Below are 20772 nucleotides of genomic sequence, written 5' to 3'. Positions count from 1 at the left end.
GTGCCTTTTCTCTGCTAAAGACAGTTTGCTTTAGGAAAGGCGCCAGATAGATTTTATGGAATGTTTATGTTAACTGGTGACAGTTCCCAGAGTTTTCTAGCTTTCTTAAAAATGATATACACTGGGCAGCTTCAGCAGCATGGCTAAAGAACAAATAGCAAAACAAGACCATCCCAAATTTAGAATTGTGGCTTTATTATTGCCCTCTCCAGTTCTAAATAAAAGCAGCTGCTTTGGATTATTTTGACTTGAGGCATATGAGGCAAATTATTTCTTCAGGGTTTTTTTTTCCAGGTTGGTCCCTCAAATTAAGCTGCAGGTTTTTCTCAGCGTTTCAACATGCTTCTCATATGTTCTTACAATGCGTTCAAATTCTGGCTGAGGTTCTGCCTAGCCCCCTCAGGCTGGAATCTGCAAGGGGAGCACAGGGCTGAGCTTGGCCATCCTGGTCCTGTGACTCTTCCCCCCACAAAGAGACCATTCTGGAGGCCTTGCGTGAGAGGAACAGTGCGGTGTTCCCGAGCCAGGCCTAAAGGATAATAAGTGTACATCCTGTGCATATCACTACCTTGGGTATATAAACTCCTTCCCCACACAAATTATTTATGCTTCTGCAAGGGAGGGCCTGTGAATGGGCTGCTACCAGATGGAAAACAGGTGCTCTTTAAAGCTGATACGCTGTATATTTGTGCTATGTAAGCTTATTAACAAGAAAATATTTCCTGATAGTAATTTCTGTTAGACTTTAAAAAGTTTCCCAAACAGTATAATGGAAACCCCATCACTTGGGCCTTTTAATAGTTGACTAGCTAAAGCAGCATAGGACTGGAAAAATATACTTTAGGGAACAGTACTGAACTGGCAGGAGGACAGTCTGAATGACCCACTGGGTCTTTTCCATCTTTAACTTCTGTGATTCTATTATCTCTCTCCTCTATCAGTCTCCTAGAAACCATATGAAGCCATTTATATTATAGATTTGCCCTTGGCTTCAACATATTAACGAAAAAGATGTTCCTCAATGAGAATTACATCCCATAAGGGATGCAGGAATCACTGGTGGAATTCTATATCCTGGGTTAGGCAGGTGGTCAGACTGGATCATCCTAATGGTCCCGTCTGGCCTTAAAAACCTATGAATGTGTGAAAACAGAGGCTCTACCAATTGCTGTGTAATGGGTAGAATCTCTTTGAAAAGAAAATGAGCTAGCAGAAGGACACCTGCTCTGACTCGCCCTCTCTCCTCTTAACAGTCAGGGCTCCATGCTGAAGATAAGAGGGCCAAATCTGGAATGAAAATTCATTGAATTACTCCTCATTTATACCACTGTAACTGGGTCACAATTTGGCCTCAAAGCTAGAAAACGCTCCTGTTCTTTGCCTTTTCAGTGAATGCACAAGGTGGGACTCTTGCAGGGAAATGGCCACCTGTTACCAAAAATGAAGTTCTGTCACGCTGAGCACCTTAAATTCAGTTCTTATCCATGGTCATAAGGTGTTTCTGGGGCATCAATTGGACCTGCAAACAAACTTTATCAGACAGGACTCCTTAATCTCTGCCATTTTGACCAGGAATCCCAAGCAGAGTAGGCTCCAGGTCCCTCTTGCTTTAACCTAGCTAGTTTGGGTACCAGATCAGTGAAGCTCGACCTTCAGCACCGGCTATCCACCTGAATAGTTACCCAGGACTCCAGGGGTACAAACGTACAGCCTGCACTGAATCCTAGGCCACCGCAACTACATTGCTCCAGTACGCCAGTTAGCTAGTTCAAAGCTAGCGCAGGTATATCTACATCAGCCGCAGTCACACCCCATGATTGCAATGTAGATATACCCTTAGAAGTAGATGGTTGTTTTACCTCACCAAATGGTCTATATGAAATTCCCAAAACAATCTTGCACACGAGTAGTCTAATTAAAAAACAATATTTAGAAAGACCAGGTGGGTGAGGTAATGTATTTTATTGGACCAACTTCTGTTGGTGAGAGAGACAAACTTTCAAACCACACAAAGCTCTTCTTCAGGTCTGGGAAACACACTCCCAGCGCCACAGCTAAATGCAAGGTGGACCAGATTGTTTAGCATAAGTAGTTAGCACATATTGTTAGGGATCACTCACCTTGCATTTTGCTGTGACACTGGGAGTACCTTTCCCAGACCTGAAGAAGAGCTCTGTGTGATTCTGACGCTTCTCTTTCTCACCAACAGAAGTTGGTCCACTAAAAAATATTACCTCGCCCACCTTGTCTCTCTAATATCATGGGGCTAACATGGCTACAACTACACTGCATAAAACAAGAGTTAGTAAGACTCGAAGGAGAAAAATCAGATTAAACCAAAATAAACAGTATGCATGACATATGTAATTTTATTCTTGGCAAAAGCAAAGATATTTACTCCCTTGATTAGATGCAATAATGAAACAGTCTTAAATTTCCAGAATGCACATTCTCTTTCCCCCTAGCTTTCCTTTTCTTCTCTCAGCCCATTTGACAGAATGTCAAAGACACAACTTATGGTTTCTTGGATAGGTAGCTTCCCACTCCCTCTCTCATATATAAGTATCCCGTCATCCCAATAAGCCTATTTTACCAAGTATAAAATTAGATACGTTTTGCTTACCTTGTCTACTCTTCCATTTTTCCTACAATTTTCACTGTAGAATTACCCGCTGGTACAGCTCCACACACCAGTGATTTCAGTGATAGTACTACAAGTGTAGACAGGACATGAATGTTTTTGCTCCCATATCTTCTAGACCTGCTCTGTGATCCTTGGACTTTGAAAGTATTAGCCTATCCACTACAATATCAGGCATCCCTCCCAAAGATGCTTATAGATAATTTATCTTTTAAAGCGTCCATTGTATGCTTCCTCAGTCAAATTCAGGATTATATTTCTACCTGAACAATATGAAGTTATGCAGAAGATATATAAACACAATAGTTGCCTCATGTTAGCCTATTTTTTAATTTTATTTTCAAATAAATCTCTCTGCCCCCTCCAGTGGCTACCTGCCCTTTAGTCTCTCTTTATTGCTATGTTTTTTCATACTACTAGTCCTGGCTGAAGATTGTTAGCCTGGACTCAGAGCCACCTGTTTTTTAAAGATACCGAGAATATATCATTTCTGTAATTTATTCCCAACTTGAATTCTACTCTGTATCTAATATGAATCACAGGCAGACAAAAACTAATCGTCATACAACCATATTTTCAGCTGCCAGATTTTATGGTCAAGTACCAATCAGGTTTATAGAAGAAAGATTCTGAAATCCACCCCTTTCCTTCTCCAGGAGAAGCAAGTGAATTTCATCAGGAAAACTACTTGGGAAGGTATAGAGGTAGCCAAGCATAAAACAAATAACTAGTAATGTTTGTGACATGACAGCAAGAGTGGCCACAACACCTGTATCAAGTGACTGGGCATAATATGTGGCATTTGATGCTTGTCTGTTACTGTTCACCCCTGGCATTTGAACCTGAGTGATCATTTTTCAAGGAGTAATTTCCCATTTAATTCTCCACCGGGAAATATTGTTCATGATGTTATATGGAGGATCATTTCCAAGAAATTCTGTCTGCATCTGAAAAGGATGTTACAGAACTTGTGCCAAACGATGATTTAACTGAAGGAGAGTGCTCAGTGGTGGTGGTGGAGGAGGATGTGAATAGATAAAAGAAAAATGAAAAATCCCAGCGATCCATCCCCCATGATAAATCAAAGAAATAAGCATTCTTAAAACCCATAGTCCATAACCTATGCACTTAGAGATACATGCCAGTCGCACAATGAATCCGAGATTTTATGGTTGGGTCATAGCATTTCCGGATCAGAATGCTGCCATTTCCACTTCTGCTGTTCTCCACTTAAATTTTCTTCTCATTAAGGCAAATCCAGACTACTGCAACCTGTTCTCTGGGGTGGCCCAACAGAGCCTTAGTTTCACAGGCTTCAAGTGCAGTGTAAGAAGTGTCTGTCCAGTAAAGCTTTTGATTGTCTTCTGTACTGTTTTTAGGAATAGGCGTGATGGTCTTGTTGAGTTCATTAGGAAATACTGGTATTTTGCTAATAGATTGGTTGTTCTAATGGATGTGAGGCATCCACGTGTCAAGGCATTGAGTACTATTCTAGAACTTGAAATTGTTCCAGCATATTTATACTCTGATTAGATGCATGTTCTTCTTTAATGAAGGACGGGTCTTCAAGAGAGCCCAGTACCCAGAGTACACACTCCCAGAGTATAAATCCCAGCTAACCACCAGTCAACAACTGGAATTTATAGGAGCCCTGCTATACACTGCTGAGCCAAAACCAGCGCTGGTGCTAGGAATAAGCAGACTAAGCAATTGCTCTAGGGCCCCAGGCAGCTCAAGGGGACCCCCTATTCACTTTTTTTAGTATGTAGTAGGGGGGCAGGCCAAAAATATTCCTGTTTAGGGCCCCCAGTGGGCTAGCACCACCTCTGGTCAAAACCCTACTTTCTTAAAACAAGAAACAAGAACTATTTGGCCTTGGCAGAAGACTCAGAAATCACAGCCAGCAGTTTTCTTTAAGAACCATATTAATAACATTGGGCCTAATAATACAGCTTATTTCTGGAATATCTTCATAAGAGGCAGCCTCATATCACACCAGTCTGTGGCTTTGGGCAACACGCATCCAGGTTCTTTGGCAGCACGTCTAGAGAAAAGAATTTTGCCCTTCCTCGTATTCCTAGCGTTTGAATGACAGATGTGTTCAAATTGGGTGGCAGAGCTCACTTATGTTCACACACAATGAACTTAACCCTCCAGAAGATCAGTTTGTACATCAGCATTATGTCAAATATGCCTGAATGTATATTCTTTAGTATCTAGCTGGCTACTGTTTCAACCTTTATATGAACCCCTAGAAAGCAGATCAATTTCTGCCTAATATGTAGTACTCAAAGTTCTAATGCATTGAAAGCCATCTTTAAAATAAAGCCTGCTATATCCCAGGGATATCACTAAGATACCAACAGCATCTATCTATGGTTTTTATATGGCCCCCATTACCATAGTATCTGAGCAACTCACAATTTTTAACCTACTTGTCCTCACAATGTGAGATAGGGAGGTATTATCCCTATTTTACAGATGGGGATGTGAGAAACAGAGGCTAAATGACTTGCCCAGGGTCTCGCAGGAAGTCTGTGGCAGAGCAAGGAATTGACCCCTGGTCTGCAGCTAATACCCTAACTACCACATTATCTCTGTGATGATAAACTCTTCTTGAGTCTTACAAATGTTTGAGTCTTACAAATGCAAGTTTCTCACAGGCAAAGTTCTTGACAGGTGTGTATTACTCATTTTTCATACAGTCTTCAAGCTCCGGCTTCTGATACACCCTTCACTTAGTACTCTAAGGATAAAAGTTGCTGTCTTACTTATTTTTCATTATTATTCGGGGGTGATGTCCTTTGAAGGTCATATGTTTGCCACTTTATCAAATCCATGTCAACAATGCTAGCCAGCCTCCAGTTGGTTCCACCTAATGAGATACATGTGCTCTAAGGCAATCACATCAAGCACAATTGATAGTTTAACAAAGTATTGATGCCTAAATACATTACCATTCTGTTGCAACAAGAATCTAAATTTGGCCAGGCTAATCTGACAGGTTAATTCTCCCCACCCTCTTTTAAGACAGGAAGGACCTACTTCAACTGTAAATTATAACAATGTAAATCCGGAATAACTCCATTGACTTCAGGGAATTACTCTGGTTTTACACCAGTATAATTTACAGTAGGTTCTTCACAGTAGGTTCTTTGCTTCTTTACAGTAGGTTCTTTGCTGCTTCAACTGCCATGCAGTTAATATTCAAAAATATTCTCAGTTATCTTGGTACTGTGCTTGTATATTCACATTTATATTTTAAAAGATAGCTTGTTCTTAGTGTATCCTCTTTTAGTAAACATTGAACAATTTTCTAGAATGTGTTATTGTTTTTTGTACATAAATAGCCATTTGTTTATTTTTACCACATAATTTATTTGTTCTAAGTCCCACTTCCCTTATAAAATATTAGTTTATTTGATAGAGGTATCTCTCTGCTCTATTCTTTCCAAAGAGTTCGGTTCAGTAGATGGATAGATGTATTTATAAAGAAGTTACTCTATTTGTAAGCTGATTTAGACCTTATGAAAATGAAAAACGAATTGCACTTCATACTGTAGCATAGGCACCAATGTATAAATTTTAATCACACGTCTGCTACTGCTCTTCATCCTGACCTACATCAACTCTGCTATTCCAGTCCTGAGCATCTATTGATCAGATGCCCACCTGTGTGGCTAATCTTATTGTAACAAAAATGGGGTTTAGTGCTACATTAAACTCATTTTCACTTACACCCTACACTGGTAGCACAGATTTCCAAAGGTAAAAGGTTAGTGCTATAGCTCAGTGTGCCACCTCCAAGGAATTGCTCACATGTACTTAATTAATAATAGTAGGAGGAGAGATCCATATCGACTGTCCAGTCTCCCCGCAAAGGTTGGGAAATGCTGCTCCTGTATGTTTACTGATGGATACTATGATGTACTTCATATACACCTCATTGTCCATCCCAAGATACCTGGTAGCTTTGACTTGTGGTTCTAGAAGTTTAAGTTTATAACAGGCGATGTGGTGCACACTGGAAACCTTGAGGCAAGATATTTCCCATCAGAGAACAAATCATTTTTTTTCTCTTAACTCCTTGTTCCCAGAGTATTAAGTTGTCCAAAGGCATGTATAGTGCAGCGAGTCCCAAAAGCCAAGATCTACAAAGGTACTTAGGCACCTAAGTCCAGTTTTAGGCTCCACTGTGATCTGCAAAATTCCCCCTTGGCTGCCATTTGGGAGCCTGAGCTTACTGGGAGCCTACATTTTTGCTGTAAAAGTTACTTAGGCACCTAAGTTTCTGCCTTTGGGCAAATGCACTACTGCCTCACTCTAGGCATGCAGATACCAATCTCCTACCTAACCCCAGAGGAAGATAGGTGCTTCTCTAAGTCACTCGTATGTGGGCCTGATCCAGTAGGCATACTTGGAGGCTACCTACCAGATTGGGTCCCATTCAAAATCTAGCTAGCTGAAGAGATGATGGTACTTGCTTTTAACTTTTAGTGGTTAGCACACTCATCGGGCATGTGGGAAATGCAGGTTCAATTCCCACCTCTGCCTGAGGGGGAGAAAGGATTTGAACGGTGGTCTCCCACTTCTCAGCAGCATGCTCTTGGCACTGAGCTCTGGAGTATTCTAATGTGGGTACCCCCAGTCTCTCCCATTAATTATTTATCCAGAAGGCAACACCTTCAAAGAGTCATTGGAGCAGGGGGACTGGACCTTGGGTCTCCCTCGTGGGTGCCCTAACCACCAGGCCACAGTGTCACTCTCTCTCTCTCTCTCTCCCTCCCTCTCCCCTCCAGCATTTTTGTGTGGAATGTGGCTAAGAGTTTAAGGTGGACCCCACCTCCTCCCCCTCTAGACTGTTTTGTGTGGAGTGAGGCAGCCTGACTTCCATTCATGGATGGCTAGCAGAGATAGGTGCCTCCCTGCAGCCAGACTTAGGCACCTATCTCTGTAAGAGGGGTGGGATTTAGCCCATACCCCCTCTCAATGGTATCTCCTATTGGCTGGCATAGGTGGCTCCCTGTCCAGCATGCTGTCTTTTGTGGATTGCATTTTTAGACACATGTCTCTCCCCATTCATTGTATAGGGAGTGTAGGCACCTAATCCAAGCTTTGTGAATCATTTTGTTGTTCCTGTGATTTTTTAGGCACCTACAAGTTATGCGTTGTAACACTGAGCATCACAATGCCTAAGTCCCTTTGTGGATCTGGGCAAATAGCTTTTGTGTTTCCTTTTTACTGTCAATTTTTCCTATTATAATACAAGCCCTGATGCCCTAAGAAATACAACAGGGTTTAATTAAAGAACCACACTGTGCATTTTTTAATAATAAGCTTAAGGACACTGATATATTTTTGGTGTGTGTTAAACTATCAGCATTATCTACTTCATTTGCTCTTAAGTGAACTGGTGTTCCAGTGAATGATTCGCATTTGCAGTTTCCTTCTAATCATGTTGAATCTTAAGAAATGACATTTTTTTTAAGACTTTTGAGGGCAGTTTTTCAAAGGTAGGTAAATATGAACATGTATAAATGCTGGAGTTTGATGGCACACACACTAACCACCTTTGAAAAACCAGACATTACTGCAAATCAATATAGGAATATATACCATCCTGTACAGGTATTTGCATTAATATTACCAAACAAAATACAGCTGTTGTTACTTTTATTTTTAGCCACTGACAATAGTCACCTATATACTGCCTAATCACTGTCTAGGAAGAATTATTCCAGTGTACCCATCCTACTTAGGACCTTGACTGTGCCTAAAGGAGTTTAAAACAAAGATCCCCAACTTTTTCGTAGTATGGATCACATCTTAAGAGATACTGTCTTGTGGAACATTCCCACCCAGGATCATTAAGGCTATCTCCCTTCCTGTTCACAACTGCAAGACATCCCTATGGAAAATACAGCAGTTGCTTAGACATGCAGAAGTAGTACAGAAAATAGTTGGAAGAACAGTAAGGACCAGGTGACCTTTCACTTCTCCACAGATCTCTAGTGGTCCATAGGCCACAGGTTGGTAATTGTTAAGTTACAATGTCCAAATATTTAAAAAATTAATTTACTTTTATTTATGCCTTCTATTTACTTTTTTGCATTTCACTCAACCTGAACAATGAAAACAGACTAGTCAAGTGTTACTTCCCCCCCAGTAACTCTTCTGCACTAGAAGGTCTATAGATCCTATACAGTGGGATTTCAGCTTGTATCTTAAGAAGCAGAAGAGTTTGTAGCTCGGGAGGCAGAATAAGACCTTTCAGTAAGCGGCAGTGATCCAGCCCCTAAAATTCTGACGGTTTTGTTATGCCTCTTCAGCTACAGGGACTGGCTTTTCCAGATCCTAAATAATAAACCTAAATAATAATTTTTTGAAAACATATTTTTATTATTCAATTAATTGGATTCTGAGATTTTTTTACAGGGCTGTGTTATTTAGCCTCAATAAACTTTCTGGAACCCTTTTCTGATACTCTAGTAACTCGCTGCATCAGATATTTTTCCCACTGAAATTTTAAATATAATGGAAATATTATGGTATTATAAAAACTATTTTATATACAACAAACATATAGGGAGAGGAATTATTTAAGCTTAGTACCAATGTGGACACAAAAAGAAATGGATATAAACTGGACATTAGGAATTTTAGACTTGAAATTAGACGAAGGTTTCTAACCATTAGAGGAGTGAAGTTTTGGAACAGCCTTCCAAGGGGAGTAGTGGGGGCAAAAGACATATCTGGCTTCAAGACTAAGCTTGATAAGTTTATGGAGGGGATGGTTTGATGGGATAGCCTAATTTTGGCAATTAATTGATCTTTGATTATTAGCAGGTAAATATGCCCAATGGTCTGTGATGGGATGTTAGATGGGGTGGGATCTGAGTTACAACAGAGAATTCTTTCCTGGGTGCTGGCTGGTGAGTCTTGCCCACATGCTCAAGGTTTAACTGATCGCCATATTTGGGGTCGGGAAGGAATTTTCCTCCAGGGCAGATTGGCAGAGGCCCTGGAGGTTTTTCGCCTTCCTCTGCCGCATGGGGCACGGGTCACTTGCTGGAGGATTCTCTGCACCTTGAGGTATTTAAACCACGAGTTGAGGACTTCAGTAACTCAGGCATAGGTTAGGGGGTTGTTACAGGAGTAGGTGGGTGAGATTCTGTGGCCTGCGTTGTGCAGGACGTCAGATAGATGATCATAATGGTCCCTTCTGACCTTAAAATCTATGAGTCTATATTAAGCCTAAATTGGTGTTCCTTTAACCACTATGACACCAGCAATTGGGATTTCATTGCACATCACGTGACTGATGGAGGAGACACACTATCTCCATTTTTTTTATTTCATTGAAGTATGTTTGCTGTGTTTTTAAACAGCACTCAAGACACCAAGGGATGAGTGCTGCTCTGAAATTGTTATTTGCTGACTTGAAATTAGCTGCAAAAATACAATCAGATTAAAATATAGCATAGTAATAAATTTCATTTATTTGGGGGAAATGTAGTTTTAAGGAAGAATTATAGTCTGTCTTGTGAATGATAAAGCATTATAACTAGCATTGAACAAAGCTGAAATTTTGTAATGACCAAACCTGGATTCATCTAAGTCCTCAGTACATGAACTCCCTTGAAAAGGGGGAATCAGACTAGAATTGGGTTGTAAATTTGATTAGCCTTACTACAGACATGAGGAACACATTCTGAAATCATGTTAAGTGTGCTGCAAAAGAACATGGCAAGTCATTGTAGATCAGCCCATCAAGCCATGTTAAGCTATGCACAGCAGTTAAAACTAATGTGCAGTGAAATGAATTCCAGTGCAACATGAGAATTACAGAATTCTTCCCACATTTAGAAAGCTGTCAGCCTCAGGTCTATTGCTAATGAACCAAGAAACTCCTTCAGACGTTGGTTCCATTGGTTGCCACTGTCCATCATGAACTACATCATGGAATTTTATCCTTTGCCATATGTTTTGATCATGGGCAGAATCAGAATTTTCCTAAGGGGGATAGAGGGCACCCAGATTAACTGCCAGGTAGCACAGGTCTGGAAGCGAAAGAGGTAGAGGCGGCAGCTTTCAGAGATGGCAGCCTGAGGTTCTGGGAAGCGGGGAGCCAGGTAAGATAGAGACTGGCCAGGACCTCTCCCCACACTCTACCTCCCCCACCAGAGAGACCGGAACTAGCCCAGACCTCTCCCACTAGGTAGGGTCTATGGCCAAGCGGGGAGCCTGCTGCCCTTCCCCCACCCTGTTGCTGCCCTGGTTTTGAATCACTCTTGTACTAAATTCAGTTGCAGTTACTGTACATTGTTCTCTTTAACCTTTACAAAATCTTGCATATTGTGTATCCACAATCCAAAACAATATATTGCAAATTGTGTTACATGATTACAGCCTTATCTGAGGTGCAGAAGACTGCTGTTGTCCACTGATTTTGCAACAGCAGGATCTATTGGTCTGTTTATTTTTATCATAAGATGATGCTATTGCATGGAATCCGTCTGGTACCATAAAGCATAATGCTTTACCTGCTGGCCTCTTTACTCTGACTTCACTTGGAACCACTTCAGTCCTGATATTGTCTAATAAGCTTTACTTCAGCATGCTAAGTACACCAGGCGATTGATTTTTAAATCTGTGAGTTGTGGACTTCATGCAATAGTAAATTATCAGGTTGCTGGGGCCAAAGTCTGAAGTTGCTGGAGTTGCACCAACTTCTATAAACTGATAATGTGTCCTAGTTGCCAACATCTACTGTGCTGGTGAAATCCTGAGTTAGGCATAATATGGTTTCACTGCAATCAATATTTATGTCCATCACAAACCCACCGCATAATTTAGTACAGTTGGTAATCTCTGCTCAAGAGTCTCATTACTGCTCTGGCAGGGATGTTACAGGTCAGGATTACTCTGCATTAGCCATGCTATCTGGGGTAGCTGTACATGCTGTCTTAAACCAACACTTACTTTCACAAACAGTGAGGGCTCAATACTGCAAATACTTATGCACAGGAGTCACCATGTTCTCATTGGTAGTCCCTTGAGATAGGGCCACCTGTGTATATGTGTTTGCAGGATCAGGCCCCTCCTTCTTAACTTATTATAAACGGTAAACGGTTCGGTACCTTAACCATAGCAGAGCTGCATTTCACCATAATTTGTATGTGTTTATTTTTAAGGCCTGTATTTTGGCTTGGCTTGATCTTTTATGTGATATTTTTTGTAAATAATAATTCTTTGTTCTGTTTTTTCCTCAGCTTCTCATGTGTTTGAAGTGTAGTTTAATTTTGTTATTATTTATTGTGTTTGTCCTTTTAATGTATTTCATAAGTTCTCCTGATCATACCAAAACTGTGCATTACTTTTACATTTTGATCCACTATTTTTCATTGTTTGGACACACTCCCACTTGATTTCTAAAATGAACTGTGGTGTAACTAATGAATTACACCACTACTAAAAAAAGTAGTTTCTTATATAAGCAAATTTCTACTGTTAGAAATAAATGCAGACGTTTACATATGGAAAATAAGAATCAGTTTTACAGTGATGTGAAAAGAAAATGTGGAAAAAGTACATGGTCTTTATGGAGCATGGGATAAATATTTTAATCTTTTAATTTGCCTAAATAATGCCATCTTAGAACCAGATTGTGCTCAGCTCCTGCTGAGATGTGCAAGGAAGGGAGAGGGAATATTTTCCCCCCTATTTGTATTACTGTACTACCTAGACGTCCCAGCCAAGACTAGGATCCCATTGTGCTAGGTGCTGTACAAACGTAGTATGAGACAGTCCTGGGCCAGCCCCAAACAGTTTACAATCTCAGTAAAAAAGACAGACAAAAGTCAAGGGCAGAAGTGCCGTAGCACAGGTGGGTGAAATGACTTGCCCTAGGTCACAGCAGACCAATAGCAAAGTCAGGAATAAAATCCAAATCTTCTGAGCCTCAATCTAGTGCTGTATCCGCTGCCTCCCTACTCCTGTTCTTGCACCTGCTGCTCAGGGCCAGGCACCAATCGAGTCCTTGCACTCAGGAAGCAAAAGAGCCCCATAAGGCTAGCGCTGCTACCCCCTCTAGGGACCAGATCTAAAGTAATTGACGTAAATAGAAGTCTTTCCATTAACTTCCATGGGCTCTGGATTAGTCCCTAAGGGGGAAAGGAAGGAGGTGGAGGGGGACACAGTAGCTATATTCTCTGGGAGCTCTTGGACACATTATATTATTCTGTATTACCATAGCACCTAGGAGCCCTGGTCATGTATCAGGACCATGTTGTGCTAGGTGCTGTAAGGACACAAAACAAAGTTCTTACCCAAAAGACCTTATAATCTAGGTATAAGGCAAGAGATGAATACTGACAGACAGGGGAGTACAAGGAAACAATACAGGGTACGTGGCAATATATCATGTAATCCTTACAGATTTGTAGGGCAGAAGGAGATCACGAACACGGTGTCATCACAGACACAAACACGAATTTAAACTTTTCAAAACAGCTATGATAAAATAGCTGCAGTTTAAGACAATGAGGCTGTCTGAGGGAAATGAGTGGGACTATTCCCATGTCTAAGTGCTTTGCTGGACTGGGGACAGAGGAATCACCACCTTGCAGGACTAAGCGTTAAAGCTGCCACAACGTTTTCAGGAAACAAGGTGGGAGAAGTAATATTTTCTAGTGGCCCAACTTCTGTTGGTGAGAGAGACAAGCTTTCAAGCCACACAGAGCTCTTCTTCAGGTCTGGGAAAGAAGAAGAAGAGCTCTGTGTGGCTCAAAAGCTCATCTCTCTCACCAACAGAAATTGGGCCAATAGATTATCACCTCACCCACCTGGTCTCTCTAATATCCTGGGACTGACACAGTTACAACTACACTGCATACAACAATGGTTTCAATTCAGGCAGCACAGCAGTGTTACACAGGGAGTAAGTCTTTGCAGAATTTAGCCAACTCTGTATGTGCAGCTGTAGTCATGCTTCTCAGAGAGTGGCTCCTCTAGCGTCTAGGAGTGGAGTTGCAGGGGTTCTGTCAGTCTAGCACCTCTTTATTTGTTCTGGTGCCACAACAGACTGTTAGTGTATGTGGCCTAACCCCCCAACGAGGTCACTGCTCAATGCATTCCCCTTTCGGAGGTTAAAAAGGGAACACAAAATCTAAAGGCCTTCAAGCCCATCTCCATCTGGCACTTGCCACTCTGGGATTCCTTTATTCTCAACACCCATGCGTCCCCTCTTAGTCTGGGGGAGCAGTAGGGAAACCCAGGCCCACCCTCTCCTCTGTTTTTTTGCCCAGGGACCCTCTTTAGGCACCTAAGAGCCATTCCTCCAATCCCACCACCATTTTCCCTGGGCTGCTCGTATCTTTACCTCACTCATCAGCATCTTCACAAGATCTGCAGACTCTGTTGCCTCCATCTTGATTTTGTGGTTCCTCACAGCTTCTCCTAAGACCAGCTACGGAGGCATTTCTTAAGAGCCAGTCTCAGCTCTTCCCCACAGCAGCTGGATTGTACTGCTACAAGCTTTCTCTGCCTCTATCCTTAAAACAATCAGCATTTCTCTCCTTTAAACAGGAGTTCTCCCTCAGCCCTTTTCCTGGAACTGAGGTTGTAGCCTAAGCCCCTTGCCTTCTTAGAGTAACCAGTATTTCCCTCCTTTGAACAGCAGTTCCTCCCTCAGCTCTCTCTCTGGGGCAGGGGTTGTGTCTCAGGCCTCTTTACCTTAGGTACTAGTCATCTTCCCATCCCTCAAGCAGGCACTCCCCTCAGCCCTCTTTCTGGAGCTGGGGTTTGTGTCTATGGCCTCTTTCCCACCTGCAAAGCTTTTTGCCAGCTCCCTTCACCTCACACTCTCTCCAATTAGTCTTCCAATCTGGGGACTTCAGTAGACTAGCCTTCTCCTGTCAGTGCCTCTCTGGTGTAAGGGAGGAGGCAGCATTTATACTGGTCCCCTTCTCACACCTCCTTCCCAGTTGATGGGATGAAAGGGGAGCATTGCCTGGCCCTCTCTGCAAGAATCACCATCTGTTCCCAGGACCCTTAAGTCTCTATATCTGGACCCTTCCAAACCCTTAACAGTTGAGGCCAGGTGACAGGATTGGCTAACCACTAGGTTCTACTGCCCTCCATGGCAGCCTACCCTCTCACAGTAATGTTATAACTTCTGATGATAGGACAAGCCCAGTGAAGGATAAATATGTTATACAACAGTGAGAGTTAAGACACTCAACTCATATTTTCTTGCTACTATGGGCATGTTTGCCATCCTCAATTTATTTTAACATTGTTATTTGTATTTCATTTTACAGTAGGTCTGTATTTGTTGGTATTCATTCATTTCATAACTGATTTGGGGTATGATTAAAATACAGGTTTACTTATTTGAAGATGACACTTCATATACCAAGCGCAGTTAATTCAATTCATACTTCATAGCATTGCAAAGTTGTTTCATTATGTACATAAAGGGTGTGATCTCACACCACTGGAATCAATAGGAAGTTGCTATAGACTTCAATGGGAGCAGGGTCGATGGGCCTACAAAGTTGCAATTTTTAATGCAGTTGCTATTTTTGTTGTTTTAATTTCCTTCTTGTTACCATAATGCTCTTTTTTTCTTCTGGAGTCTTGAGAAAGGCCCCCTCAGGCTTTGGGTTATGGTGACTCATCTTTGGCAAGAATGGTTGGTACCAACCAGTGCAACTCCTGGATCAAGTAGAGAGGCCATTATCATGTGAAATCATGTGTTTTCTGTTTTAGCCCTTGATCCCGCAAACACTAATGCACACGTTTAACTTTTCTACCCTGGTTTGTTCCACAATGGAAATACTCTGGGTATTAAAGTTAAGCATGTGCGTATTTTCAGGAGTGGGACCCAAGCGACTGAGCATGCAGCATTCACAAGGTTGTCACTCTTTGATAGCTTGGAGAGACTGAATCTAGGAACAAAAACCCCAGTCCTCAGAATACTAACCACAGCGCCACAGATACTTTTCATTAGGTGATTTACAAACACAGGAAATAACCCAATCTAACCATATCTGGCTAACCCAAAATAACTTATTCTGACCTTGAACTCTAATTAGAATTCTTCTGCCATGCAAAAAAACTGGCTTTTGGTCCTCAGAGTGATGTAGGTTAGAAGTTCTATGGAAGCATTTTACTCAGCTCACCAACAATGTGACTCATGTTGCCAAACAGCATCATCTCCAACCAATTAAAAAGCAGTATTAACTGGTTGTAATAGGAGTCATATGTGTTGTTTCTGGGCCTGAAATATGGTATCCAGGCTGTAGGGCCTGTAAGGTGTGAAGGTGTAATAAAGAGACTCACTGCTCCACCAGAAACAGGAAGAACACATAACAGCCCAGAAAAGGAAAAAATCTGTCAGTAGATTTGTACCTGATCTAAAATGACAAAATATTATTGCCTGAAAGGGAGAAATGTTGGTTAAGTACAGTCGTTCCTAGAGAGGTGTGTATGAACTTGGTGGTGGGATTTTCCTTTGCTCTCCCAGAGATTGGTTGGGTGGTTGGTTTGTTTAATGCTTCAAAGAGCCATTTATGGAGCCAGTGTTATGTGAGATCTGGTCTCCTCAGGTATTTCTTTTTTGGGGGAAGGTGAAAGTACCCCAGGAAGACCAGATCATGCATTATTTTGGCCACATGACGAGTTCCCAGACATGTAAAAAGCCCACATAAACCAACAATACCAAGACTCTTGGGTTTATCTAATTCCCATGGAAACTGTGTGTATTGCTCTAATTCTTAAACTTATTTTTATGCTATTAAAAGTAAAAAAAAATCCATATACTCTTTCCTACACTCCCTTCCACATGATAATGGGATTGGTGCTCACCATAATTGTTTGGTATTTGCAGCATGGATAGGGGGAAGGGGAGAGATGTGCAGGAGCTGGAGGTCATAAATAAACTTCTTGTCATGTGAATTATCTGAATTGTGAAATATTCTATGTAACTGTTGTCTTGAAATAATAATTTTTTTTTTATTTTAAGAGCTATGAAGTGTAATTTTAAAAAATTGGCTTTGTTTCAATCACGTGTCCCCCAGCAATTTATTGATACTCACACAGCTAAAAAACACCCCACATCCTCTTGATTATTTCTCCCTATATGCAGATCTGCTTTTAAAATGGAAAAGCGAACATAAATGCACCTTGTTCTTCAGATTTAGCCTATCAGAGCTTAATTGAGCTGGTTTTAACAACATTACGTTGGACTCCAACTGTAGCAGACAGTCCTTCAAAGGCTGACAAGTATTTCATGGTTTTGTTTTCTTTTCAGCTGACCCCCTGGTTGGAAGTATTGCCACTCAGTATATGACTAACAGAGCAGAGCATGACAGAATGGCAAGACAGTGGACCAAGAGATATGCTACATAGGAATCTACTATAGAACATGCTGGACCTGTGCAAGCACATTCACTAAGTGCATCAATAGCCCTTCCCTCCCCTTTGTTCTTATTTTTTATTAAATTTTGAACAATTTTGTGACAAAAGGTTCCTTCCTTCCTTCCTTCCTTTCTGTTTTTATTTGTATTTGGTTCTTTGTTTGTTTGTTTTGGTTTTGGTTTTTCATTCTGTTAACTTGAAAGTTGCTTCCCTCAAATGTAGACAGGGAATTTTGGTTATCAGTGCAAAGAATGTTGGATCTGTAATAGTATAGAGCTTTGTCCCAAAGCTTTGTATTGATGTGTGTTTTTTTTCCTTTCATGTGGTCTTTGGGAAAACAAACAAATTCAGAATTATATCTCGTTTCTACTTAAATGTAGTGTTTAGGGTTATTTTTTTGTACTGAAGTCTTTAATGGTGGGTGCATGCTACTGGGAACAAGTTTTGTATAAAAGCTTAAAATCAAGAATCACTGTGCATTACTAAGACTGTGTTTATCACTAGCCTTCTGTTTCCCACACAGAAGGCTATTGGGTTGAACAAAATAATATGTATTTTGATTTACTTTAAAAAAAAAGTGCTTGTAAATTTCTTAGGGACCTGCCACTTTTGACTGTGGATCAGTTGATGTACACTTGTATTATTAAAGCACTCAATAAAACACTGTGGCTGATAAATGCACTTTTTGTAAGACAGTGCTTTTGCTTTTTGTAGAGTGTAAATGGTATAGCTCTGCATGCAATTAAACTTGCATAATACCATTGCAAGTTAAGCCATTATGTTTAGTCCTGAACTTTTAATTTCTCCTTGACAATAAGTTTCTTAACATGTAGAATTTCTCAATAAAATCTAGCTTCAATATCAGCTTTTTTTTAATATAGTAAAAAAAGCTACCCTCTTACTTACTGGTGCCCAGCTACCCTGAAACCTCCTATATATCTTCTTTTCTACATCCATCTTGATGGTAATAGTTAAAACAACTGGTTACAAAAATAGCCCCACAATGAAAGTAGATTATGGGCTGACAATTTTGTTCAGCAGGGCTCATTTTTCCTTTCCCCATGCTCTTGTAATTGTAAAAGCAACTGTTATTTTAAAAAAATTAAATCAAGGTTTTCAACGGCAAAATTGAGCCCACTGCACCAATCATTCCCAGCACGTCCCATGGCAAGGGTATTTCTATTCAGATTTGACCTTCAGGCTAATTTTAGGTATGCAGCCATAGAAGGAAAACTTCTACTCAGCTAAGGAAATGTGTGGGTGTTGTGATTTGGAAAATATATACTCTGATGCTGATTCTAAACGCTCTTTGTGTTACAAAGGCATCCTGGAAAATCCCTGTCTCCTTAATTAAACATTACAGATGCTGCATGCAGCACGCTTTCTCTCTCCTATGAAACAACTGTTAAAGTCTTGTGAGCTCAGTATCTACATTTATCAGACACTAATATTGTCTGAGAGTCTGGTAGTCTCAGAGCTCATAGCTATATTGCCAGGATGGTGGTCAGTTGATAGGGGGAGGAAAGTGGGTTGTATCAAATGACCTACCTATTATATGTTTAATAAATAGTATGAAATTGTATATTAACAAGTATTTGTGTGTAGTGGAAAGTATATTATCAGATTTTTAAATTGAAATGTCACGTTTTTTAAATTAAAAAGCCTGCATTGTTTTCTGTCCTGCTTTAATATTTATTGTACATTCATCCACCTTTTGTTAATGTTTAAAAAAAATTCCCTAAATCCATTTACAGTTTAAATCTATTATTAGAGAACTACAAAGCATAATCAAGATGTACTGTACCATGTCAAAGAAATCTAATCTGTCAGAGCCATGGAAATATTTATATACTTATACCTTTATGATAATTTGGCTACTGGTAGGTCTAAAGAAATAATCTCAATCTGTTCTATTTTGTAATATATGTCTGAGACCTTGAAACATTGTAGATTCACCACTGTGTGTGTTTGGCATTTTATCTGTTTAAAATAAATATGAGTGTGGTTTTGAATAACATTAGGCAAAAGCTTCCTAATTTTAAGAAAAGTAGACTGGTCTGCTGGAGTAGTCTGTTACTACCTGGACTTGCTAGTCTAGAAAATATTCATTATCTGTGGTTGTTTTCTCCACAACTCTTTTCTTTTAATTTAACTGAAAAAAGGAAAAAAAGTTCACAAACAACAAAATGACATTAGCCACTCGCCTGCTGCTAATATTCCAGGTCAATGTAAAGTCCTGGATATAACAGCTACGTCTTAGTTTTCCTGTCATTGGAATCCTGATGACAGGAGAATAGGAGGTTGCAGTCAAGCCTCAGGAGGAAAAGGACTAAGAGGAAATAATTATGGAGGTAGCACTTTGTACTAGGGATATTAATCCACTCGTGCAATGTCTCCAGTCATCTATGCACCCTGCGTTATCTTTATTGGGGCAGAGTGAAAATCTACTGGTTGGAATTTGCAAGAGTTTCAGCACACGTCTTCATCTCTCCAAAATTTTGCTTGCAGTTCAGGTTCATCCATACCCCCAAAAAATATCAAACTGAAGGTTTTGTATGAAGCCACGTGAACCTAGCAAAGTTAGTTTTGTTACATAGTCAACAAAACTCACTGTTTTTTCCTCTGCTACCTCTCGAGCATGGGATGAGCTCCCCATAAACATATTCAAGGACACCTCGTTGTTCTCCTTTCAGGTCTTTCTATAAAACTCACCTCTGATATGATGCCTAAATAATGGTGCTATTGGGCTGGGACCACTGTTTTTCGTGCAGACCGGTTTTTGTTACCTTGTGTCTGTTTAATGTTCCTATCTGTTGTCTCTTGTTTTATAGTTAGATTATAAACTCCTTGGGGAAAGGATTGTGTATATTTGTACAGTGCCCAGCATAGTGACTGGGGCCAGTACGTGCTACTGCAATAATCATTTTCCCTACAGCCCAAGCCCTTTTCTTTCTATGGGGAAAGCCAACTGACCTTTCCTTCTCATCTCTGTTTATTAGGGGTGGCCAGTTGATAGGTACCGTCTCCCTTCCTCTAATTCCTCAAAATGTATCTTCTGAGGAACTGGCCGTCTATCTAATCTGCCACTCGGCAGCAGTAGGACCTGCAAAGGAATCCTCCTTGCCCTTCTGTTACTGCTGCTTGATTGCTCTCTGGATTTCAGATGCTAGAGAGTGCACTATAGGATCAAGAAATCTCTGACATCTAACCAGCCACCACCTGAAGACAACAGAGGTGAGCAGAATAGAAGAGTACCATCCTCCCTCATCCCAGAAGAAAGTAGCATGGTGAGGGGAGGATCCCGGCCAAGCAAAAGCAAAATACCAAACCAGGAAGAACTAATCTGATTTTGATTTTTAAGTGTAGCCAGAAACCTCCGCCACTTTAGCTAGATCTCAGAAAACCTATTGGCATCTTTGGTGTATTTCAGATTCATAGTGTAACTTAAAAACAGGTGAATTTTGCCAGATTTATGAAATCTTACAACCAAGGGGCATTCTGCTGCTGGTTCTTCAGCTCTTAACTCCAGTGTGTACCGCATCTTAACAGAGAGATTGCTTTGCAGACCACCTCCCCCATTCTTCTTGGGAATTGCATAACATCCCCATGGCAACTATGGTAATTACTGACATTGAAAAGCAATATTAGGAAAATATTTATGTATCTTTTGCTGTTTTTGGTGTGACAAATACTTTGTTCTTTTTGAAATA

At 40.6% G+C, this 20772-nt stretch overlaps 1 protein-coding gene across 1 annotated transcript in view; it reads left to right on the top strand.

Moving 5' to 3' along the window:
- Positions 1-19062, top strand: part of LOC112116838 (ubiquitin-conjugating enzyme E2 E2) — a 314374-nt gene extending 295312 nt beyond the window's left edge. The window contains exon 6 of the mRNA XM_026649377.2: positions 16956-19062. Within this exon, the coding sequence (XP_026505162.1) occupies positions 16956-17053 (98 nt within the window). The 3' untranslated portion in view covers positions 17054-19062. The remainder of the gene's footprint in view (positions 1-16955) is intronic.
- The last annotated feature ends 1710 nt before the right edge of the window (positions 19063-20772 follow it).

This window comes from Terrapene carolina, unplaced genomic scaffold (assembly GCF_002925995.2).
Source record: "Terrapene carolina triunguis isolate 2854851 unplaced genomic scaffold, T_m_triunguis-2.0 Scaffold84, whole genome shotgun sequence".
Classification (NCBI taxonomy): Eukaryota; Metazoa; Chordata; order Testudines; family Emydidae; genus Terrapene; species Terrapene triunguis.
This window is presented reverse-complemented; position numbering and strand designations above follow the sequence as displayed.